Source organism: Polypterus senegalus, chromosome 17 (genome assembly GCF_016835505.1).
Source record: "Polypterus senegalus isolate Bchr_013 chromosome 17, ASM1683550v1, whole genome shotgun sequence".
NCBI classification, from domain to species: Eukaryota; Metazoa; Chordata; class Cladistia; order Polypteriformes; family Polypteridae; genus Polypterus; species Polypterus senegalus.
This window is the reverse complement of record NC_053170.1, coordinates 51016262-51042341: the sequence shown is the minus strand read 5'-3', so window position 1 is coordinate 51042341 and position 26080 is coordinate 51016262. Positions and strand designations below refer to the sequence as shown.

At 39.1% G+C, this 26080-nt stretch overlaps 1 protein-coding gene across 3 annotated transcripts in view; it reads left to right on the top strand.

The window, feature by feature from the left end:
* LOC120517598 (nuclear GTPase SLIP-GC-like) overlaps window positions 1-22227 on the top strand; it is a 151213-nt gene extending 128986 nt beyond the window's left edge. For 2 of the 3 annotated variants that reach the window (XM_039740008.1, XM_039740005.1), the window contains exons 17-19: window positions 20212-20345; window positions 21375-21462; window positions 21909-22227. In XM_039740008.1, coding sequence (XP_039595942.1) covers window positions 20212-20345; window positions 21375-21462; window positions 21909-22015 — 329 coding nt within the window. In that variant the 3' untranslated portion in view covers window positions 22016-22227. The remainder of the gene's footprint in view (window positions 1-20211; window positions 20346-21374; window positions 21463-21908) is intronic. The other variant, XM_039740009.1, reaches the window with a different exon arrangement.
* Window positions 22228-26080: the final 3853 nt, after the last annotated feature.

Genomic DNA, 26080 nt, shown 5'->3' with positions numbered 1-26080 from the left:
ACTGTCTGAATTGGGTGGTCTATAACACACTCCTAAAATGAGACCTTTTTCCCTAATATTTTCCAGGCAAGCCACATGTCCTCACTAAGATGGGGCTCATCATCCAACTGAAGATGACTTACATGTTTGGCATAAACAGCAACCCCACCTCCTTTTCTGTTCTGTCTATCCTTCCTAAAAAATGTGTATCCTCTATGTTACACTCATCCCCATCTTTGTTATTTAGCCAGGTTTCCGTTATTGCTATAATATCATAATTGTGCTCTGCTACATACAACTCCAACTCACTTACCTTATTTTTGATACTTCTAGCATTAAGGCAAGCTATTTTAATGTGTTAATCCTTCTATCTTTACGTGTTTGCTTAAAATTTACATTACTATGCATTTTTATTTCTACACCATTGTTTGTTCTTCCATGTATAGATCTAAATCTGGCCTGTCCTAAACTCCCTGCCCCCCCCATTCCCTAGTTTAAACAATCCTCGACTAGCCTACACATCGCCTCCCCAATACATTGGTGCCCCTCCGTTCAGATGTAACCGTCCACGGAAACAGGTCCCATCTGTTCCAAAAGGAGTCCCAATGCCCCATAAACCTATACCCTTCTACCCTGCACCAAGATTTGAGCTACGCGTTAAGCCTTTTAAATCTCCTCAGGCAGAACTTGGAGAAGACTACCTTGTCAGTTCTGCTCCTCAGCTTGGTACCTAACTCTTTGAATTTGGATCGCAGAACTGACAGACTACCCTTATGTATGTCATTTGTTCCAACGTGGACAATGACAACTGGATCCACCCCTGCTCTGGCCAAGAGCCTATCCACCCTTCAGGAGGTCTCCCACCTGTGCTCCCGAAGGCAACACACCGTCTGAGACTCTCTCTCTCTGGAGCACACCTGCGCTTCAATCCCCCTAATGATTGAGTCCCCAACTATCACTACCTCTCTCTTTTTGGGAACTGGTTTTGAGGTGGCCCGTTGGGGCTCCTCATCCCTACCACCTCAGAATTATCAGAGACACCGTCCAGCTCTGCAAGGACATGATAATGGTTTGACACTTCTAATTCTGGGGTTGATGCTCCCGGACAGGGTGCACCCTTTACCTTACGCCTTGTCTGGTCTGGAATCTCCTCCCGTGTCACCTTGGGGGTGCACACTATCTCTCTAAAGGACACCTGGGCCAAGTCCGCCAATTCTCTATTACAACGCAGGTCAGCCAACTCCTCCTCCAGTTCAGCGACCCTGAGTTCGAGGTGCTGGATCAGCTGGCATCTCTTGCAGAAGTAGCCCTCATAGACAACTGGCTTTCCCAAACCATCATCTAAAAAGTCCAACATCCAACATGACTTGCATTGCACTGGCCTCATTATTAAAATTTGATTTGGGATTAGAAAACAGCCTTAACTTTTTTTTTTATTTCTTAAAATTACATTTTTTCTTCTTTCAGCTACTCCTTATCTTAAATGGTAACACTAAGATCTGCTACAGATATTTTGCACCTTTTCCCCCTTTAACCTCCTGTACTGTTCTCCCTCTCAGCTGCCTGTTATTTGTCTTTCTATGAGGTTAACTTTACTTTTCTCTGTCTCTTCTCCTAACTTTGCACTCCTCTTACTTATAAGCTCTCTACTCACACTGTTTGTATTCCCCCATATTAATGAACCCTTACGCTGTTGCCCACTTAGCTGTTCTACCTCTGGACCACTAAGGACTGTTTAATCTAAAATAAACAAATAAATAAAACTTTACTACCTAATTTGCTCCTACAGCCCCTTGTGCCTGATCGGCATCTTAACTCTGGCCGCTAACCTGTGCACTGCTGAGCCTTCCCCTTTTACTTCTTTGAAGTCAGCCGCAGCCTTTTTTCTTTTCCTTTAAACTAAGGAATCGCTGTTATGACTGTTATATTAGAAATAGCAGTAGACACACGTGTAATGCTTAACTATCTTTTCTTTGTTTAACATCCACACCAACTACCAATACTTCCGTTTTCCTCCCACAACCCCCCACATCCGCTTCTGCACAGACATCACAATTTGCTTACAAATGCCGATATCAGTTACTACTGCTTTCTACCCTACCTCCTCGATGCTAATTCAAATACACATAACAAGAACAGGTACAAGTACAAGTAACTTTTCCAACGCACCTCTAAACACCCAGCTACTTTTGCTCTTGTGCGGGGGAAAAAAAGCCTCTAGCGTTTGCAAAGCACACATCAGCCAATTTGTTAATTCGTTAGTTCTTCTTTGCGTGGATATATCTGGCCATTGTAATTTTCATTAATTGGGACTTGCAAATTGATTCAGTTATTGCAAATATTAGAAAATAACAAGAAAGAAAGGCAAACTTTATTTCAGGAACTGATACCAGGCAAATATGATGGTAAATTGCAAAATGACAAGATTTTAAAAGTTCCAGACTTGGACACTTGTGTAGCTTGTATGCCCACACATATAGTCTTATTTGTTGAATGCCTCTCATCATCATCATTGAGGGATTAGGGCACAGGAAAAAAAAAAACGCTTCCACAAGTAAACACAAAACTGAATACAGTGCTTGAAGTGGAAAGAAATGGTAGTATGTTTTCTGTTTTTGTGTGCTTCTTCGCCCCCCTTGCAATGCTGTTCAAATTTAACAAACGTTCCTAATCAAGCAGACACCTCCCTTTTAATTTTGTCTGCACTGTAGTAAATGTATTGTGATGACCTTTGCAACACTAAAATAGATAAGCAGTCTGTTAAAAGTGGGACATTTTAAAATGTTTTGTTTATTTGGACGCTTAGTGTGAAATTGGAGCTGTCCCTGTCACCAGGACAAGTTACTAAATAAATGTTTCTTTATTCTCTGCATGAAGGCTTACACACCACAGTGTCTTTTATTCATACACAGTGCCTTGCAAAAGTATTCATTCCCCTTTGTGTTTGTCCTGTTTTGTTAAAATAGATTTTTGGGGGGTTAGCACCATTTGATTTAAACAACGCACTCACCACTTTGAAGGTGTAAAATATTGTTTATCGTGACACAAACAATAATTAGGAAAAAATTCTGATTTCCGAATTTAATTGGTCAGAACAGGGGCCTCATGCATAACTCTGTGCATAGAATTCGCACTATAATATGACGTAAGCACAAAAGCCGAAATGTGCTTACGCACAGAAAAATCCAGATGCAGGAATCTGTGCGTACTCAAACTTCCACGTTCTTCCTCTACGTAAATCCCGGTCAGCATGAAAAGTAACGCTCATGCACGCGCCTGCTGTCCCGCCCCAATTCCTCCCAGAATTATGCCTCTTTCAATATGCAAATCAGTATAAATAGCCTTTAAGCTCAGCTTGCTGTGAAAAGACAATGGGAAAAGCATGGGGGAAAATATAAGAATTTCAGCGAATACCAAGTGGAGGCAAAGGAAAAACGTACTATTTGTTGATTTATACAGTGGCATAAACAACAAAAGGAAGTTGATCGAGTGACATAGCGTGTTGGAGAAACTTGAAAGATCAAGTTCACAAAGTTGCACAGTGCCCGAAATAAAAAAGTCACATATCAAATTTGCCGTGAAAAGGCAAGTTGTAGTCCACCGTCGGAGTGTCATATGAAAGCTTATTAGGGTACAAACAAAAAAAAAATAGGCACACAGTGGGGAAAAAAGCATGAAATGTCAACTTTAATCTCAAAATTTCCACTTTAATCACGTAGTTTATTTTGTCATTAAAGTAGAACATCATAAACTTCAACTTAAAATCATTTAATTTACTAGTTTCTCAAATCCCATCGTAACTAAAGTAGCATGTTAAATGCTTTGTTTTGTATTTGATCTTCAATGTGCTGTATGTGTGTGAATCATTATGTGCTTCTGTTCTTTCTCTGACAAGACACAGAATCCATTACATTCGTGATATTACAGCTCTGTGAATAATTAAAATACTGAGATGTATACGTGATATGATTTTCATGATGATTTGAATGAAAGCATTTTATTAAACATGGGAACACGGTGGTGCAGTGATTGTTCATGTCTCACACAAGATGCTGCTGCAACATGCGCAACCTTCAATGAAATAATTTATTGTAGCAGTACTGTCTCTTTCATACGTACTAAACTCCAATTCCTGTCCTTACTTTTCTTTCTCCAAATACCCAATCACCACACAATCAACTCTGTAATAGACGTTAAGCCACCTGTAAGTTAACAACGACGATTCTTCAAAACTTTTAAGGAACATTGAAATATCTTCATAGTACGTGTTTAATTATTCTATCCATCTATCCTTCCAGTGTCGCGCCAGCCTCAGCAAATATACAGAGCAAGACAGGAACAATACGTGAACTTGCTAGTGCCGTGGCACCGTGTCCTCACATGTTTAATTATTAACAATACAGATTATTTAAATGAAGTTAAAGTTTTATCTGTATAATATAATCAACATATTTTGCTGCATTTCATCTTAAATACGCGCTTTATAAAGTGGTGCAGGTTGTGCAATATTATAACTGTAGTGCAAGTTTACAGTGGGGTAATTGTACTTATAAGTACAAACAGTTCTACAAGGAGCAATTGATTGAGTGCGTTTATAGTTGTTGGGATGAAACTGTTTCTGAACCACGAGGTCCGCACAGGAAAGGCTTTGAAACGTTTTGCCGTGGCTGAGGCAGCGTGTGCTTAATGCTGTATAACGATAATTCTCTTTCCGATCAGCTGCTGCTGTGATTCCCCACTCAGATACAGTGATATAAATACTCCAAGTGGTGCAGTGAGAGTAATATGGAAAAAGATGATCCACTGCGGCAACCCTTAACGGGAGCTGCTGAAAGAAGAAAAAGAAGGTGCAGTGAGATTAACAACGCTAAAGCAGTTATGGTATTTGGAATACTATGGCTATTCCCTGGACTATTATATTGTTACGAGTTAATTACAATCAGATGCATTACACTAATCTATACTAATAAAAGGCAAAACCCTCACTGACTGACTCACTCACTCACTGACTCATCACTAATTCTCCAACTTCCCGTGTAGGTAGAAGGTTGAAATTTGGCAGGCTTATTCCTTACAGATTACTTACAAAAGTTAAGCAGGATTCATTTCGAAATTCTACACGTACTGGTCATAACGGTCGACAACGTCCGCCATGTTGAACTTTCTTATTTATGGCCCCATCTTCACGAAATTTGGTAGGTGGCTTCCCTGCGCTAACCGAAACCGATGTACGCACTTATTTCGGTGGTATGACGCCACTGTCAACAAAAACAACGTTTATTTATATAGCACATTTTCATACAAAAAGTAGCTCAAAGTGCTTTAGATAAAGAAGAATAGAAAAATAAAAGACACAGTAAGAAAATAAAATAAGTCAACATTAATTAACATAGAATAAGAGTAAGGTTCAATGGCCAGGGGGGACAGAAAAAACAAAAAAAAAAAAAACTCCAGACGGCTGGAGAAAAAATAAAATCTGTAGGGATTCCAGACCACCCAGTCCCCTCTGGGAATTCTACCTAACATAAATGAAACAGTCCTCTTTGTATTTAGGGTTCTCACGGAAAGGCTCGATGATGATGGTCATGTAGACTTCTGGCTTTTAATCCATCCATCATTGTTGGAGCATCATGATGCTTTGAGTAGGTGGTGGAGGCGCAGGCCGCCACCTCAAAGAAAACCGGAAAAAGAAACAGAAGAGAGTAGGGGTCAGTACGGATTTTAGAGCCACCCTGAATAGTTATTCTGATGAATTGAACATACAGAGTATCAGGATTAAGTTAAAGTTAAAGGTATGAAAAGGCCATGTTAAAGTAATGTGTTTTCAGCAGTTTTTTAAAGTGTTCTACTGTATTAGCCTGGCAAATTCCTATTGGCAGGCTATTCCAGATTTTAGGTGCTAACTGCAGAAGGCCGCCTCACCACTTCTTTTAAGTTTTGTTCTTGGAATTCTAAGGAGACACTCATTTGAGGATCTGAGGTTACGATTTGGAATATAAGGTGTCAGACATTCCGATATATAAGATGGGGAGATTATTTACGGCTTTATAAACCATAAGCAGAATTTTAAAGTCAATTCTGAATGACACAGGTAACCAGTGTAGTGACATCAAAACTGGAGAAATGTGCTGATTTTCTTTTCCTAGTTAGGATTCTAGCAGCTGCATTCTGCACTAGTTGCAAACGATTTATGTCTTTTGGGTAGTCCTGAGAGGAGTGCGTTACAGTAATCTAGTCGACTGAAAACAAACGTGAACTAATTTCTCAGCATCTTTCAGTGATATAAGAGGTCTAACTTTACTATGTTTCTTAAGTGAAAAATGCTGTCCTAGTGATCTGATTAATATGCATTTAAAATTCAGATTACAGTCAACAATTACCCCTAAGCTTTTACCTCCGTCTTGACTTTTAATCCTAATGTATCCAGTTTATTTCTAATAGCCTCATTGTATCCATTATTGCCAATCACTAAGATTTCAGTTTTCTCTTTATTTAACTTGAGAAAGTTACTATTCATCCATTCTGAGATACAAGTCAGACATTGTGTTAGTGAATCAAAGAATCAGGGTCATCAGGTGCTATTGATAAGTACAGCTGTGTGTCATCAGCATAGCTGTGGTAGCTCACGTTGTGCCCTGAGATAATCTGACCTAACGGAAGCATGTAGATTGAGAATAACAGCGGACCCAGGATAGAGCCTTGTGGAACACCATATGGATATCATGTGTCTTGAGTTGTAATTACCACAACTAACAAAAATTTTCTCCCTGTCAGGTAGGATTCAAACCAATTTAAGACACTGCCAGAGAGGCCCACCCATTGACTAAGGCGATTTCTAAGAATATTATGATCAATGGTGTCAAATGCAGCACTCAGATCTAAGAGGATGAGAACAGATAAATGGCCTCTGTCTGCATTCACCGCAAATCATTTACTACTTTAACGAGTGCAGTTTCTGTGCTGTGATTTGTTCTAAAAACCGACTGAAATTTATCAAGAATAGCATGTTTATTTAGGTGGTCATTTAACTGCATAATGACTGCCTTCTCCAGAACTTTACTTAAGAAAGGCAGGTTAGAGATGGGTCTAAAATTTTCAAGAGCAGAGGGTCGAGATTATGTTTCTTAAGTAGGGGTTTAACTACAGCAGTCTTAAGACAGTCTGGGAAGACCCCAGTATCTAATGACGAATTTACTATGTCAAGAACATTATCAATTAGCACGCCTGATACTTCTTTGAAAAACCTTGTTGGTATCGGGTCAAAGCAGGTGGAGGGTTTTAATTGAGATATTATTTTTGTAAATCAGGTAAATCTATCCTAGTGAAAGAGTTTAATTTGTTTATAACAGGATGCTGGGGTTTAGGAGGATCCTTAGTGTTGGGGAGATATACTATGTTATTTCTAATATCATTAATTTTTGATTGAAAAATACAGCATAGCCTCACAGGTTTTACTGGAAGTACTTAGGAGGCATTCCTTTGAGTTACCTGGGTTTAGTAGACGATCAATTGTGAGAATAAGACTCTGGGATTACTAGCATTGTTGTTTATAATCTTAGAGAAATAGCAGCGCCTCTCAAGACGGACAGTGTTATTGTATTCTGTTATTTTAACTTTTAATATTTCATAGTGGATAGTTAGTTTAGTCTTCCTCCATTTACGCTCAGCTCTACGGCATGTTCTCTTTAAATCAGACACTCTTTGGGTCTTCCATGGTATAACAATGCTAGAAGATTTTTTAACTGTCTTTTCAGGTGCAACTATGTCAACAGCAGCTCTCACTTTAGTATTAAATCTTTCCACCTTACTATTTACATTATCCTCGCTATTATAGTTGGCACTATAAACGGACTGATTGCTTAGAATGTTTGTAAGTTTTAAAGCTGCTGCTGAGTCAAAGAAGCGTTTTTTAACAATATGCTTCTCATGGTGTTTTTATCATTATTTCTATATTAAAAAGTAGGAGAAAATGGTCTGATAGACCAATATCAATGATCTGCTTTATATCAACTTTTAGTCTTTTAGTAATCACTAAATCTAACGTATGACCTGCTTTATGTGTAGGCTGATTTACAGCTGTCTCAAATCAAAAGAGTCCAGGAGGTTCATAAATTCTTTTACTTTTAGGTCACACTGATTATCTATATGAAAATTAAAATCGCCAACTATTAGGAGTGTGTCATAGTTAGTAATTAAAATTGACATTAAGTCACGGATAATACTAGAACTTGAGAATCTCCATGGATAACAACAGCGAGATACTCAAAGGACTTGAACTTACCAAAACTGACATCTTTACATTTTAACCGGCTCGAGTAAATGTTTGCCAAGCCCCCCGCCTCTTTTTCCTTGGCGATCTGCCCGAGTAAAACTGTAATCCGGAGGCGCAGATTCGATTAAAACAGCCGCGCCATCTGAGTTAAGCCACGTTTCACTTAGTGCAATAAAATCTATTTTTTATCACTAATAAAATCGTTGATAAAAACGTTTTGTTAGTTAAAGCTCTAACATTTAATAGTGCCATATTTAATGTTTCGGATGGGCAGAGATGAATACTATGTGCGTTATTGATATTTGGAATAGGAACTAAATTATTTTTATTTGCGCCGCTCTGTGTGTATTTTTTGTTTAATCTGTGATCTGTTTTTATAGTTTTAATACATTGTTCCTCTAAAATAGTAATTTTAATTAGATAATTGGTGATTATCCCGTATTGCCTAGATTTTCTACGTGCATTGAGATTGCTTATTAAAGTATTAATGTTGTGCACTTTAACGGAAGATTCTATTAAACACTTATCATGTCCTAGCACAACAGTATCATTTCGGAAGGGGTTAAGAGCAGAGATAGTCAAAATAAACAAATTACCTTAGATATGTTTTCGGAGAGGACCCGGGCGCCGAAACTGTTCGGATGCAGGCCATCTCGCTTGAAGAAACGCGGCCTTTCCAAAAAGAGATTCCAATTGTTGATGAAACCGATGTCTTGCTTCTTGCAGAAACCCTGTAGCCAGTTGTTTAATCCTAGCAGACGACTGTAGTACTCGTTGAATCGTCTGACGAGAGGTAGTGGACCCGAAATGAAGATCTTTGCAGATGGGGTCCTCTCCTTCGTGTCTTTAATCAAAGCTGCAAAGTCAGCCTTGAGGATTTCTGATTGTTGGTGCCTTATATCGTTTACGCCGGCATGCAAAACAACCGCTCCAACTGCCCTCTCCATGCGCTTCTCGTAGATTGCCGGCGCATGTCTCATCACATCTCGGACACGAGCACCGGGAAAACAAGAAACAAACGGTTTTCCATTAGGGCATGCGATATTAAGGTTTCTAACAATAGAATTACCTACCATTATTACATCACCAGGGGCTGAAGGCGAACTGGGGACGCGGAGAGGGTCGAACCGGTTCTGAGTTAGGATGCTCGCCTGTGCCGATGGAGGTGCTCTGGCCTTGAAGCCCTGCCTGCATAGCTGAAATCCGCCGAGGTCATCAGCGGTGTCGCTCCTACGAGACGCGGGGGTGAGGTTGGCACAACGCGGGGTTGATGTTACGCCGATTACAGATGGCGAGGACAGTTTATCCAGTAGCCGGGCCTTCAGATCTCTAAGGTATTTCCATCGGGACAGGAGTTTCTGAATCTGTTCGTCAAGTGCCTGGAGTTCTTCTACTACGACCGCAACTGCAAAGTGATTTATCTCACTGTCGGCCATTGTCTGCTTCTGCTTCCGTTTCGTGCCCTAGGAAGAATGAGAGAGAGAGGTTAGAGGTAAGAAGACGCTCAGTGGGGGTGGGGATCGATCTATTCTTAACTTAATTTTTCTCTTTGTAAAAACTTGATTGCTTTGTATGGATTGTAATAAAATGAATAAAAATAAATAAAAAAAAAAAAAAAGAAGACACTCAGTGACAGAAATTCACTGTCGGCCGCCATATTGAACTTTACAACATCACTAATTCTCCAACTTCCCGTGTAGGTAGAAGGCTGACCCCATCTTCACGAAATTTGGTAGGTGGCTTCCCTGCGCTAACCAAAACCAATGTACGTACTTATTTCAGTGGTATGACGCCACTGTCATTTGCCATATTGAACTTTCCAATGTCACTAATTCTCCAGCTTCCCGTGTAGGTAGAAGGCTGAAATTTGGCAGGCTCATTCCTTACAGCTTACTTACAAAAGTTAAGCAGGTTTCATTTCGAAATTCTACGCGTAACGGTCATAATGGTCGACAAAGTCCGCCATATTGAACTTTCTTATTTATGGCCCCATCTTCATGAAATTTGGTAGGTGGCTTCCCTGCACTTTTCGAAACCAATGTACGTACTTATGTCGGTGATATGATGCCACTGTCCGCCGCCATATAGCGAAGGGGCATGGTAGTTGTGTTGCTGAAGCAGTTCTCAGGGCAATCTGCTGTGTGGGCGTTTCTCACCTAAGTACACAGGTGAAGGACTGCCCACATCCATGATTGTTCCTGGGGCTGCTAATTTGCCCTCTTTCAACATATATATAAGCGCAAAATGGCAAGAAAGGGTAGAACGAAAAAGAGAAAAAAAGAGAACGGAGGTTGTAGAGGAAAGCAGGAAGCAGTGAGATGAAAAAGAGAAAGCCAGTGCTGGAGAACAAGCGAGCGAAAGCAGGCTCGCGGCAGTTGAGCAGGCAGCCTGGGTGTTTGGCCGACACCCGGGAAAGTAGTAGTTGTGGTCGCTCCCGCAGAGTTTATTTTAGAGGGTGGGAGTGACCGGAAGGCGGAGGACTCTCCGCGTAAGGCCGTGGAAGGCAGCGGGAGTCGGGACTTGGGACGTGGTGTCCCCAAGGTGAGAGCCTTGGTTGTTAGGGGAATCCCAAGTCGCTGTTCGGTGGTGCCTACTGGAGCCAAGGATCAGAAAGGCGACTGACCAGTCAGTAGCAGAGAAGGTCAGCTGCAAGTAGGGCGACTCCCCTATTGAGAAGCCCAGACGGGGGCAGCAGGGGAGTTGCAAGTATTAAGGCACCGGGCTTCTTGTTGTTGGTTTTTAAAAGAATGCTTCCTGTTATATTTTAATCTCGTTATTTTTAAGAAGACTTTTTTTCTATCTATTGTTTTTAACCTCCACATTTTCACTTCTGGATTTTATTGGATTATTTATTTATTGACTATTTTTGAAACACTGCACTTTATTTCGAACACTTTATTTTTAATAAAAGCACTTGACACTTTTTACACCATCCCCTTGCTTTGTTGTTGCCTCACTGTTAAGCTCATCTGTGACATTACCGACGGTGTTGGGTTAAAAGGGCTCCCAGAAGCTGAAATGGAGCATGGAGCTGAACCTGCATCGTCACACAGCTGCATGGCTTAATGAGCCCATGTAGGCTGGACTGCAGCCACACCCATAAGTGCTGCCTGAATTAGGTCAACGAGCACCTGGAGCACTTCCGGGCGTGCTATAAAAGGAGCCTGCAGCCACTAATCGAGGAGGAGGAGGAGGAGGAGGAGGAGAAGAAGAAGAAGGAGGAGGAGGAGGAGGAGGAGGAGGAGGAGGAGAAGAAGAAGAAGAAGAAGAAGAAGAAGAAGAAGAAGAAGAAGAAGAAGAAGAAGAAGAAGAAGAAGAAGAAGAAGAAGAAGAAGTTGTTGTTGTTGTTGTTGTTGTTTTTGTTGTTGTTTGGGGTGATTTACTTTGTGTATTGCTTTGGGACTGTGTAGTGCCTATGGGGAAGACGTGGCCCACAGGTGAAGAAAAATAAGTTCTTTTTGTTTATTTTACACATGCCTCTGTTGCCAGTTTGTGACTGGTCGACACTTATATAGCGCCTTTGCCACAATGCACAGCATTTCTTAAACTACAAAAAAAAATTTTTTTGAAAATGAGGCATTAGACTGAACTTTTTTTATAGAAATACAGGCATGAATACAGAATGAAAATGAGACATACGATGTAACTTTTTTATAGAAATACAAACATGCTTCTAATTTTTTTTCGTTCAAGTCCCAACCACCAATCGTTAAATTTGTCTTCTATTTTTTTCAGTTACTCAAAATTGTTCATAGCATTGAAGGTGTAATTCCGAATGCTTTTGCCATGTCTTTTTTTTTCATTCCAAAATCAACTTTTTCCAGGATTGTTACTTTTTCTTTCAGTGTAAACAGATGCAGTTTCTCACTTTCTTCTTTGCTCACGAAACTCAAACAGTACAGTATCCACACATTAAACAACTACCCACGCAAACACTTGGTGGAGCACTGACTAGTTAAGTCCATTACATAAAGTCCAAATTAAAATCCATTTTCATTCCAGATTGTAATACAACAAAACAGGACATACAACATAGGGGATGAATACTTCCACAAGGCACTCTATATATAGATAATGTTTTGTTTTCCTTACTTGCATTTTATACTTTTATGGTTAGGAAGATAATTTAACTTGCCTTTTACAAAGTAATGAATTGGAGGACTGAGGTTTAGGCAGCATCACACACACAGTCAATCAGCCAGTGACAGCAACTTCCTACCCATTCACACATTCTGCTGGTGTTTCAATAAATTGCACTGGGAGTCTGTTTGTAGTCAGTAGGAGCTATCTGAAATGATAAACAAAATATACAAGTTGGTGCAACTGCTGTCAAGATAAAATTGATACAGTAAACTAATTTGTTGTTTAAGTTGCTCAGAATGTTTCTTTGTTTTAAGATAGATTATTAAAAATTTGCCAATACTTTTAAATGAGAAATTTTGAAAAATTCTAAAACACCGCATGATCTGTTTGAGATATTTCAGCAAAAATTGAACTGTCTCAACAAATTGCTTTGAAGAATAAACATGGCAACAAAATTCCACAGAGGCCAAGTTGTTTCATGTGGACAGACAGACAGATATGGTCTATCAGAATATGTGCTTAATGCGTTATATGTGAACACACCTAAAATGAGGATAGGAGAACATTGTAACTGGATCCCAGTAACTGGAAAAAGTCCCAAAATACTCTGATTCATGCAAATCAGAACTCAGATGGAATTGCCTCCAACAAATAGAATCGTAGAATAGTAGTAGTAGGGGTGTGAAAGTAATCTATCTTGATTTATAACGTACATATCTTCTTTGCAACCTTGGGGTGTTTGCATTTCTTTTTGAATGGTTATGCCTACTGTATATGTTTTAAAATGTGCTTTTAATGTGTTTCTTTTGACATTTAGAATTTGTTCCATTGTTAGCACTTTCAGGTCCTAATGACATGGACCTAGAAGTGACATCACCCATCTTTCAGGTTGACATTGCCCTGAACTGTAGATGGAAAGAGAGGTTGTGTTGATAAATGCACCCACCTCTTGACCTAGGGTAGTATTGTTTACCTGAGGAGAGCCTTGACAATACCTCCTACTTGCTATCTATATACAGTATATACAGTATATATACACACTAGCCACACTACCTGTAGTCATGATAATTTTAAAATATTTGCTGTGTTTTTCCCTACATGTCCCTTCACCACCTTTCCTTGGTATCCTTGTGTGTCTGAACTCTCTTGACCAGTGCTCCCTCTGTCAGGCACATTCCCTTAAAGCCTGCTTCTGAGACTTTGTCATTATTTTAAAGGCGTCTTCCTTGCCTCCTGTCCAATTTTATACTTCCCAGCCTTGAAGGTGACTCTCTTTAGTATGCCTCCTATGCCTTTTCTCCTTCTTGTTCGTCTCACATTCACATTTTGTTTTCGAATGTGTCAGCAATGTTGAAACTGACCAATCAGATTGCTCTGAGGGACTGAACACACTCACTGATCTTAGTGTTTTATTCTATAATAGATATATACTGTAGTTATTTTTATTGTCATAATTTATTGTCAATATTATGATCAGTACTGCCTCACTGTAAAAGTGCATATAGTCAGAAAAGGTAGAGTGCACATATCTGTGATATGGTGGTGTCTCGTTTCTTTTTCCTCAGAGGAGTTTTCTACTGAATTATTGGGCATTGGCTCACATCTTGCAGGTGTGTGCTTAAATAGTGTGTATTTTAAATGCTTGTCTTACTGGCATGCATGCCAGAGCAGGCTCATGTGTCCATCTATTAGGATGACCAGATTTTGTTTTTCAAAGAAGAGAACAAGGGACAGGGATATATTCGATACTTGATAAACACCTTCACATACTGTATAATGAATTTTTATTAATTGTTCTAATCAAACAATTTGATCATTTTAGTTTATTTTCAACTACTATTATTTCAGCTTTGTAGGACTTGCAGGGCTGCCAATTCATTTTCATACTAACAAAAACATACTATTTTAAAATTAGAAAAGTTTGGTTTTAAAAATGAGCAGCTTTTGGATTTTTTTCAAAATCCATGCAAGTCTCACCAAAGACTCTGTAATATCTGCTAATGATGTCTCTTCCTTAAAAGCATTTTTATACTCATCAGAGCAAATGCAAAATTTAAGTTGCATATGGCAGCTCTCCTGATCACACATTCCTAATACCGGTAGTTCTTCCCAAGTCAAAAACATTGGTATTATTATTATAACTAGCAAAATACCAGCGCTTCGCAACGGCGAAGTACTGCCTTAAAATTTTTATTAAGAAGAAAATTAAACCTTTTTAAACTGAGGGAAAATACACCAATAATTATTTGTTAAGGATCTCTTTGTACAGTAATCCCTCGCTATATCGCGCTTTGACTTTCGCTGCTTCACTCTATCGCGGATTTTATATGAAAGCATAACTAAATACATAACGCGGATTTTTTGCTGCTTCGCGGGTTCTGTGGACAATGTGTCTTTTTACTTCCTGTACATGCTTCCTCAGTTGGTTTGCCCAGTTGATTTCATACAAGGGACGCTATTGGCAGATGACTGAGAAGCTAACCAATCAGAGCACGCAGTTAAGTTCTCCTGACTGAGAAGCTAACCAATCAGACCACGCAGTTAAGTTCCTGCCTGCTGAATGCAGTGTTAACCAGGAAGTCTCGTCTCTCTGATTCAGCATCAACGTGTTTCTCTATGTAAAGAGTTGTGCTCTTTTGTGTTTATCTTTGTGCATAGTCAAGCCCTTCATTACTGCTTCAGGGGCCGTGCCCAAGCGCAAACGGAAGGTAAATGTTTTGGATTTGTTGAAGGCTACGATTCTTTTTATTTAAAAAGTAGGAAAGGAATATAAGATCTACGGCCGCAGTGTCCTTTTAACCAGGGTGCAAAACGAGTTGTAAGTGGATATAATAAGGCAGTAGTCTGGATGGAATCTGCTTTAGGGATTTGGATTGAAGACTGCCAGAAGAAGAACAACGGCAGTGCTACACAATCGCCTGAAGTGGCTCCTTTGGAAGAACTGTAACGCTCTCCTTTGTTGTGCAGTAAAATTAAACTCATTGTTATCGGACAAGTCATCGTGTCATTGTTGGTGAGTAACCATAATTAATTTTCTACTTACAGTACTTAGTACATGTACGTACATTTAGTGTCACTGTACACACATTTACTGTATACTATTTTTCTTGCATTGTATGTATTTATTGCTGGTGGCCTGTCTATCGTAAGGGCTGTAACATATGTGATATCGGAGACACTCAATATCTTTAAAATAATATTTAGGTTTTACTGTATATAAACAGTGTGTTTATATACATCATTTCAATGAATCTTACCTAATATTTAAGAGAATACAAAGGGATTATGCTGTATAACTCTGCGGGGAATATTTATAAAGAGTGTGGGAGAGTTTATATAGGCTTAAAATATATAAAAATAACCATACAAACCTATGGTTTCTACTTCGCGGATTTAACCTATCGCGGGGGGTCTGGAACGCAACCCCCACGATCGAGGAGGGATTACTATATACCACATTGTGAGTTCGGCCCTCCGGTTGTAATATGACCAAGCTGTGCACTGAGCTTACTCTTGAGCATGCAACGTACAGTTGGCCATGTGAACAGTTATCTTGTTTCAAATCTCACAGCTTGGATTGCTGCTGTCATAATCGGTTTGAGTTTCATGGTTTGTTTCAATTACGACAGTATTTGTAGGACTTGTGTTGAAGAGACATTCGGCATCTGTCAAGCGTTGTAAATATACAACCGGTTTCATCGATAACTTCACATCCAGCTTTTGAGAGTTTAAACATTCATAAACATCAAAGGGTCCACTACTGAAATCGTCACCTGTCAATCTAAGATGTTTAAGAGGCATTGGCGGTTGTCGAAAGGTGTAAAATATTTGGCCATTTCGGTACACTTGAAAGCGACAACCAAACAATTCAGCGGCAGTCATCAACTCACATGCAGATGCATAGGTGAAGGGCTTAAGCATTTCACTCTTCTAGTGCTCCTGTGTAGAATAATTATCTCCTGTACCGTCATCAGTCCACACCTTGAACCTGTCCCAGTCCCGGATATCAAGAGTGAGCCTGATATGGCCGTGCAATACTTAACAAAGAGAATGGAAAAGGTAGGTGCCATCTCTGGGCATGGAAACCACTCGGTAAGTGACAGTTCTTTGATTGATGGTGATCACCTCGATAGACATGTTAATGGGGGTATGGTTGGAATGATAAAGGAAATGGGTATCTGAACAATGTAAAGTAAGTCTAAAATACCTACACAATAACTATAATCGTAATAAATGAACAGTAAAACAGCGGAGAAGCCGTGGATTAAATAAAAAGGCTGTAGTTATCAGCAGGGAGATGTGAATCCTGTGGCGAAGCAAGGAAGGGAATGTAGAGACTGGAGCGACGGACGGCCTTATATAGGCAGGCAGCCAACAACATGGGAGGCGTTGGGATGGGGGACCCAACACCGCCTCACATGGTGCCCGAGCTGTAGGCTATGGATGTATATATGTACGTAAGTAGGATTCAGTTAGCGTTGGGAACTCGCGTACCAAATTTCTTGAAGATGGGCCCATAAGTAACAAAGACCGTTGAAAAGTTCAATATGGCGGCCGACAGTGGCATCATACCACCGAAATAAGTACCAAATTTCAGCCTTCTACCTACACGGGAAGTTGGAGAATTAGTGACGTTGGAAAGTTCAATATGATGGCTGACAGTGGCGTCATACCACCAAAATAAGTACATACATTGGTTTTGGTTAGCGCAGGGAAGCCGCCTACCAAATTTTGTGGAGATGGGGCCATGAATAAGAAATTTCAACATGGCAGACGTTGTTGACCGTTATGACCGTTACGTATAGAATTTCAAAATGAAACCTGCTTAACTTTTTAAGTAAGCTGTAAGGAATGAGCCTGCCAAATTTCAGCCTTCTACCTACACGGGAAGTTGGAAAATTAGTGACGTTGGAAAGTTCAATATGGCGGCCGACAGTGGCGTCATACCATCGAAATAAGTACGTACGTGGGTTTTGGTTAGCGCAGGGAAGCTGCCTACCAAATTTCGTGAAGATGGGGCCATGAATAAGAACGTTCAACATGGCGGACGTTGTCGACCGTTATGACCGTTACGTGTAGAATTTCGAAATGAAACCTGCTTAACTTTTGTAAGTAAGCTGTAAGGAATAAGCCTGCCAAATTTCAGCCTTCTACCTACACGGGAAGTTGGAGAATTAGTGATGAGTGAGTAAGTGAGTGAGGGCTTTGCCTTTTATTAGTATAGATTATATTTTTTACTTATCTGTACATGCACAATTTTTTTTCTCTTTTGTGCATGTTTTGTACTTATACTATAAGTTAGTGTTGAATAGTAACTTGGCTCTGATCAGTCTTAGCTGTCACCTCATCTGTATTAAAACTACCATATGTACTTTTCTTTAAACAAATGCAATGCTATATGCAATTTACACTGTGTGTGCTTTCACGGCATGTGCATGTGGTACCTGATTCGGATAAAATATGTAGGTCTGATGTTTGTTTACAGTCTAAATAACAATCATGATAAATTCCCAGACAATTTTTTTGATTTGATAAATAGCAGAGTACCCATCAGGGGTCTCTGTTTCTCCCCTGGGATGTGTCCTTTCTTGATGTAGAACAGATTAGAGCCAATAGCCATCTCTTTTGTAACCATGGTGGAAAAATAATCAGACATAACAAACATGTTACAAAAAGAGATAAATGTATTTAACTTTCTTTAAATAATAACTTCCAATCCCATAATACAATTGTGAACTTGAAAAAAGTCATGAAAAGATTTACTTGCATATGAGGGTTTTTTTCCCCCATATATATTCTGCTCTTTTAAGACTCCACTTAGGCTATGAGTGCAACTCAAGTGTCCTTTAAAGGGAAAAGTAGGAAATGAACCTTTGACGAATGCAGCAAAAACTGGGCAGAATCTATTCGAGTGGACAGAGGTGGGATGGAATTTTGTCAGGCCTGTCGGGGCAAAGTTAAACTATGGCTGGAGAAAATTGATCGGGCACATCGACCCCACATAGAAGCAGGATATGATGAAAAGGAAGAAGTACAGCAAAAGATTAATTTAAATAATTATTTGAAAACATAGCCTACAGTAACAATACAGGGTGGGCCATTTATATGGATACACCTTAATAAAATGGGAATGGTTGGTGATATTAACTTCCTGTTTGTGGCACATTAGTATATGTGAGGGGGGAAACTTTTTAAGATGGGTGGTGACCATGGTGGCCATTTTGAAGTCGGCCATTTTGGATCCAACTTTTGTTTTTTCAATAGGAAGAGGGTCATTTGACACATCAAACTTATTGGGAATTTCACAAGAAAAACAACGGTGTGCTTGGTTTTAACGTAACTTTATTCTTTCATGAGTTATTTACAAGTTTCTGACCACTTATAAAATGTGTTTAAGGTGCTGCCCATTGTGTTGGATTGTCAATGCAACCCTCTTCTCCCACTCTTCACACACTGATAGCAACACCGCAGGAGAAATGCTAGCGCAGGCTTCCAGTATCCGTAGTTTCAGGTGCTGCACATCTCGTATCTTCACAGCATAGACAATTGCCTTCAGATGACCCCAAAGATAAAAGTCTAAGGGGGTCAGATCGGGAGACCTTGGGGGCCATTCAACTGGCCCACGATGACCGATCCACTTTCCAGGAAACTGTTCATCTAGGAATGCTCGGACCTGACACCCATAATGTGGTGGTGCACCATCTTGCTGGAAAAACTCAGGGAACGTGCTAGCTTCAGTGCATAAAGAGGGAAACGCATCATCATGTAGCAATTTCGCATATCCAGTGGCCTTGAGGTTTCCATTGATGAAGAATGGCCCCACTATCTTTGTACCCCATATACCACACCATACCATCAGTTTTTTTGTTCCAACAGTCTTGGAGGGATCTATCCAATGTGGGTTAGTGTCAGACCAATAGCTGGGGTTTTGTTTGTTAACTTCACCATTCACATAAAAGTTTGCCTCATCACTGAACAAAATCTTCTGCGTAAACTGAGGGTCCTGTTCCAATTTTTGTTTTGCCCATTCTGCAAATTCAGTGCGCCGATCTGGGTCATCCTCGTTGAGACGCTGCAGTAGCTGGAGTTTGTAAGGGTGCCATTTGTGAGTAGCTAATATCCGCTGAAGGGATGTTCGACTAATGCCACTCTCCAGTGACATGCGGCGAGTGCTACGCTTTGGGCTCTTGCTGAATGAAGCTAGGACAGCCACTGATGTTTCTTCATTAGTGACAGTTTTCATGCCTCCACATTTTGGCAAATCCAGTACTAAACCAGTTTCACGAAACTTAGCAAGCAGTTTGCTAACTGTAGCATGTGAGATGGGTGGTCTCGTACGGTGTCTTGCATTGAAATCTGCTGCAATGACCCGGTTACTGCGTTCACCAGACATCAACACAATTTCTATCCGCTCCTCACGTGTTAATCTCTGCAACATGTCAATGGCTGTAAACAAAGAGGAACTTGCAAATAACTCATGAAAGAATAACGTTACGTTAAAACCAAGCACACCATTGTTTTTCTTGTGAAATTCCCAATAAGTTTGATGTGTCAAATGACCCTCTTCCTATTGAAAAAACAAAAGTTGGATCCAAAATGGCCACCATGGTCACCACCCATCTTGAAAAGTTTCCCCCCTCACATATACCAATGTGCCACAAACAGGAAGTTAATATCACCAACCATTCCCATTTTATTAAGGTGTATCCATATAAATGGCCCACCCTGTACTACAGATTACAGCAAAATAAACAAGCACAAATTAAATAATAAGTTATGCTGTATCTTAAATGTTCTCTGTTCATTTTTCAGACGTGTTTTTATGTGTGATTTATTGGAAAACCCAGTAATTAAGTGTGTCATTTCTATTTTTGCAGAGGTCAGCAAAATAAAAGGTTCCAATTTTATGATTAATGTACAAACAATGTTCACAAAAAGACTGGTTGAGTTAAAAAATCAAATTTTTGAAAATGCAAAGAATAAAATGCTTCAAGAGTTCAGCAAACTGAAGGTTTGTGGAATTTTTTTAAATATGACTATCAATCAAATAATAACTGGTAAGTAATAACATACAGTGTCACCATGGTAAGGGTCCTGATGTTCATTGTATTATTATACATGAGTAACAAAAGTCTTGTATTTTTTTTTCAATATCCAGTATTACCTAAATGTCATTTTTACACCTCTGAAATATAGATCAGCTGAAACACTCCTTCAAAGATGACAATGTAAATTGAAATTCACTTTCTTTTGCTAGCCAGGAAGCTATAATGCATTATGTGATAAACCTGCTAGTTATCTGAACACATTCTAGCATGGAAATTTGCATGTATTTGTATGTATAAATTTTCATTTATAGAAACAAAAATATTACCTTTACTACTGTAAGTTTCACGAGACCGTTAAATTCTGTATCCCCTCTCAGGTGTTCTGTTCTGTACTTTGAATGTTTTACTATCCTAGGTGTACTGCAAATAGCATTCTTCACTTTTCTAGCAATTAACTACTCAATGGCTACAAACCAAGCTTTTCTCATTTAGGGTAGGCACTCTGGAACTTGTTATTAAAATACTGGAATGACAACTTTGGGATTTTTAAGTGCATTATAACATATTTTACTCAGTGCTTAAAATTTAACTATGTATATTTTTTTATTTTCTATATTTGTTGTGCAGTTTTCCATAAAATATTTTAAATTGCAATTAAAAATAATAAATACTATTATAATCTTAGGTCCACTACGATTACATTGGCCTGCTGTACTTGTTTGCTTTACTGGGCTCCATCCCCCCAATCCCAAACCACAATTTGGTTTAAATCCAAAATTCTAGCTGATATATTTGTTAAAATCCATCCATTGATCCATTATCCAACCCACTATATCCTAACTACAGGGTCACGGGGGTCTGCTGGAGCCAATCCCAGCCAACACAGGGTGCAAGGCACGAAACAAACCCTGGGCAGGGCACCAGCCCACCACATTTGTTACACTTGTTGTTTTGAAATGTTTTACTTTCTTTACTGAACTAATGTCTTATAGGATCATGTAAAAGACACACTGGAAAAGGATATAGAGAAAACATTACAGCTGGCATTTTCTCAGTTTCCTGAAGGTCTTAATTTGCCAGGTAAAAAAAAGAAAATTCTAATTGACCATTTAACATCTTATCGTTATTTTATATATATTATTTACAAGAAGGAAATACAATGTATAAAAATTATTTGAGATGCACACGTTTAGCAGTTCTAATAGATACATTTCAGTTCTCTCAATGTGTCACCAATGTTAAACTGACCAATCAGATTGCTCTGAGGGACTGAACAAACTCACTGATCTTAGTGTTTTATTCTATAATAGACATATAGTTATTTTTATTGTCATAATTCTGGAAGATGATTAAATATTTAATTTACTTCAAGTATGTATTGTTTTAACAATTATTTACAATAAAAACAGGAAAATGATATATGCAATAATGATATCTGCTGAAAATTAACTTATAGAAAAGTTTGTCAAATCTGACTAAATTGTCATTTTTTTTGTAATTAAGTATATGCTTTATTTTTGGTATAGATTTCCAAGAAGAACGAAAAAAGATGAAAATCATCAGCAGTGATCTACAACTAAGGCTCATTAATGAAACATTTAATGTGCAACATAAATTACCAAGAACTATATAACTTTATAATTGTCTAACAGAAAATTTGTTTTGCTATGCATGCTTTGGAAATTGTATTATACACAGGTGCACATTTTAAATATTGCAATAAACTTTATCAGTAACCATTTATATATTGACAACTAGTTAATTATTAAGAAACTAGCCAACCCGTGGCGTACCATACGCCGCATAATCAGGCCATTTTTTTAATGATTTTTAAGCACAGGGAGAAAATTAACATTTGAAAAATTGGTAATGTAATAAATCAGCAAGAAAAGCAAAATTGTAACAATGCATGGAACAAACCAACACACAATCGTCCGTGCGGCGCACAGGCGCGGAGGGTGGAACGGGAAGAGAGGAGAAGGACATCCACCCTGCTCCCTCCATCATGCTAGTGTGCTGATTTCTCGTCCAGTATGCACTGATTGCTCATGTGCCCACCTCCAACTCGTCACTCGAGTCGTTGAGTTTTCATTGCTCTGTGCGGTTTTGGCTGCCTTTCTAAATATAATCCACAAAGACACCCGACCATGGTAGTAGCGAGGTGGGAGGGGGGGTGTGTACAAAGTGCGAGAGCATCTAAGAAGACGCATGTTTGTCGTGGATGCGAATTGCTGTATGTAGCGTGTAAAACAGTTTTCTATGGTCACGCGGACGTGCGTCGTAACCGGAAACTCGGTTTTTAAAGACTGCTTACTTCATTGTGTATACGACTGTAGGTGAATGAAAAGATATAACTCTGGAGAGGGCAACATACAATACAGCGTTGTACACGCGGCACACAGCAATTCACATGCGCGACAAATATGAATCTTCTTAGATGGCGCTGTCGCGTCCACCCACGCTCTCGAAGCACACACACTGCCTGGTCATGTGCCCGCTCACAAGAGCAACTAACAGAGACTCGCTCACCAACTGTAAGATTGCTCTACATGCCGCATAAAACGATTCACATCTGCGACAAACAAACTGTTTTACACACTGCATTCAGTGATTCACAGCCGCGACATGATTTTTCTTAGATGGGTCTAAGACCATGGGAAACCCCTCGGAAACTGTTTTACACGCTGCATACAACGATTCATATCCACGAGAAACAAACTGTTTTACACACCGCGTACAGAGATTTACATCCGTGACAAACATGCCTCTTCTTAGATAGTCCTGCCGCGTCGTGTGGTGCCTCTGTGTGAACCGGTCGGGCACAGAGAAGTTCAGCTGCTGAGAGAGCGTCTCGACTGTTGCAGGGCCTGCATTGGTGAAGCAGGTGAGACGGTAATGAAACAGAGGCACAGGTAGCGAGGTGGGTGTGTACAAAGTGCAGGATCATCTTGAAGACGTATGTTTGTCGCGGAAGCGACTTGCTGTATGTAGCGTGTAAAACAGTGTGCTATGGTGCATCGTAACCGAAAACTCGGTTTTTAAAGACTGCTTACTTCATTGTATTTTAACCTAAGTTGTAAAAGAATGTTTTAAGGATCCCATGGGATACCCTCGCAAACCGTTTTACACGCTGCATATGGCGATTCACCTCGAGAAACATGCCTCTATGAACAGTCAGCATGGGTCGGAGCTGCATGTTGCCTCTACGACAGACGAATATAAATGACGGCATTTTTTCTGTGTTTTCGCCTCTGAGTTGGTGGGCGTGGCTCTGCGAGTTGTCGTCGTATCCAATGGTTTTGGACTTGGTGGGCGTGGCTCCTTCCTGCATGCGCCATAGGTGTCTCACTTGTCAGCAGCTTAGTGAATCCACGCCCCTTCCGGCGTGCTTTCCATGGTCGTCTTGCCTTAGTGAATTATATATATAGATTATAAGTAAATATTTACTTGCTAACTTTCTTGAAGTTTATGCGCTTAATTTTTCTCTTTAAATTTTGAACTTGTTGCACCATCACAGGAAAAATAATCATTGTTAACTATGTACAACAGTCATAAAGTCATTAATAAATGGCCAAGTAATAACTTAAAAATAACACAAAAATAACAGAAGAATAAAACATTTTTAGCTCATCATAAAAAGGAGCACAGTATGGGATTTTGGTGTTAATTGGACATTTCAGTATCATATACTGGTTTTGAGATATACTTCACTGTAATAATTATTGCTGGAAAATGCTTCTGTTTATTATTTAAAATTTTAATTTGATATAGAATTTTGGGTGTCTTATTTTACTAATTTTGTTAAAAATAGAAAAAAAGACAACTAACAATAATTTTTTTTTATGTTAAAAATATACCATGTTAACTGTAATTGATTGTTGTTTAATTTAAAATAGATTTGTATGACAACTTGTAAGCAATGAGAATTGTTAGCTCCAATGACTGCTCTGAATTTGAAAAATTAATAAAGTAAACACTGACTTGCATATGTGGTCATTTATTTCTGTTTTGTCTAATGTAAAGATACATAAAGGAAGCCATTAAGCAATATGGCTTCTTGACTGTTGTTCCTGAATGAACAGACACTATTTTATTATGTTATTTGAGTTTTTTAATTAGCTCTAAATGTGGATGGCACCTTAACAGTCATAGGATATACTGCCGTATTTTTGAAGCAACTGAAATGAAAAAATAAAATGAGCAGATTATACTATACTTAATTTAAAGATAGTGCAGTTGTAACATGGTGAGTAAAAAAGTTTAAAGTCATGTTGGGTAGCTGCAGCACAGCATTTAACTTAAAGAAAAAGGTGAGCTCAGACATTTGAAGAATACTCTTGTCAAGATTAACTCAGTTTAAATGCAGTTAAAAACCCATGGCCAAATATCCAGCAACCAAAATTACCAGTGAAGCCAAGGCTCATTTCTGCATGCTGCAAAGAGATAAATGCTGCTCTAATGTTGATATGCACTCTCTTGGAGCTTGGGTTTTGTTTCTATACACAGCAGACACTGACCCACTCTGTTTCACAAAATACATTAATCCTGTGGGGACTGTAACTTCCTTATTAACTATTTCCCAGTTACATACAAACACATGTTGATAATTTACAGAGCTAAATTTATATGAGTCTAAAACTATAGGAGCAGGGGACTGTACATAGATTTATAGAGACAGACTTGAAAAATATTTCAAGGGAACAGCCTGCTGTGGTATATATCATGATCTCTTCATAGTGATGTAACACCATTGCACTCCTACAAAGATTTATATGAAGCAACTGTCCAGTCCAGTGATATTTTCATAACGAAAACGAGAACTAGAACTAAAAATATTGTTTTTTTGTTTTACAAGAACGAGAACTTAAATTAAGGCAAACAGAGAAACTAAAATTTAAAAAAAATTAGTTATATGTGAACAAACTAAAACGAAAATTGAGGAAAAACGAAAAAAAATAGCAACAGCATTTTCATTCAGTCCAGTTCAGTCATGCAGAGGAGTTGTTTGTAGGTCATCCTGAGCGTTTAGTTACGTTGCGCTGTTCACTATGCAGTGATCTTGTACCTTGGGCTTACTATAGTCACGTGGCTCAACTTCCGTAAAGGACCGTTGTTTGTTTGATGAGAATATTTGGCTTGCAGGGTTGACAATGGCAAATTTTGCACAGATGTTTGCGGATAGAAAGTGAGAAAGTAACATGTGGAAATATATTAATTACAGCGCATATGACAATTAAAGCAAATAGGGTATGAGAAGAATCTTGGCGTTTCAGTGCAGGATCAGCTGGATCAATACTTAGTGAAAGTCCAACACTTCTCTGGCACCATGACCATTTTAATATAGGGACCTGCAGTCAGTGGAGGCGTCATCATGAAAAGTAAAAAAACTAAAAATCATAACATAAAATACATTTCTTCACTGGTCTGTGCTATAAATTTATTTTCTGCATGATTCCAATAATTTTGATCATCTTTATAGTCAAAATTGCAGAATTTGCACATTTTCTGATCAAATACAGGGGAAAAACGTGAAGTGCAGCAGCGACGAGCCTCACCTCACCTCGGACTGCGCTGTCCCTCACACACTGGGTTGATACTTGCAATTGACTTGTGCCCACTGCTGTCTCTCTGTATGTCGCCGATATAATGTTTGCAGACATGTTTATTATACACCCTGACTTTCCACAAGCTGGCTACT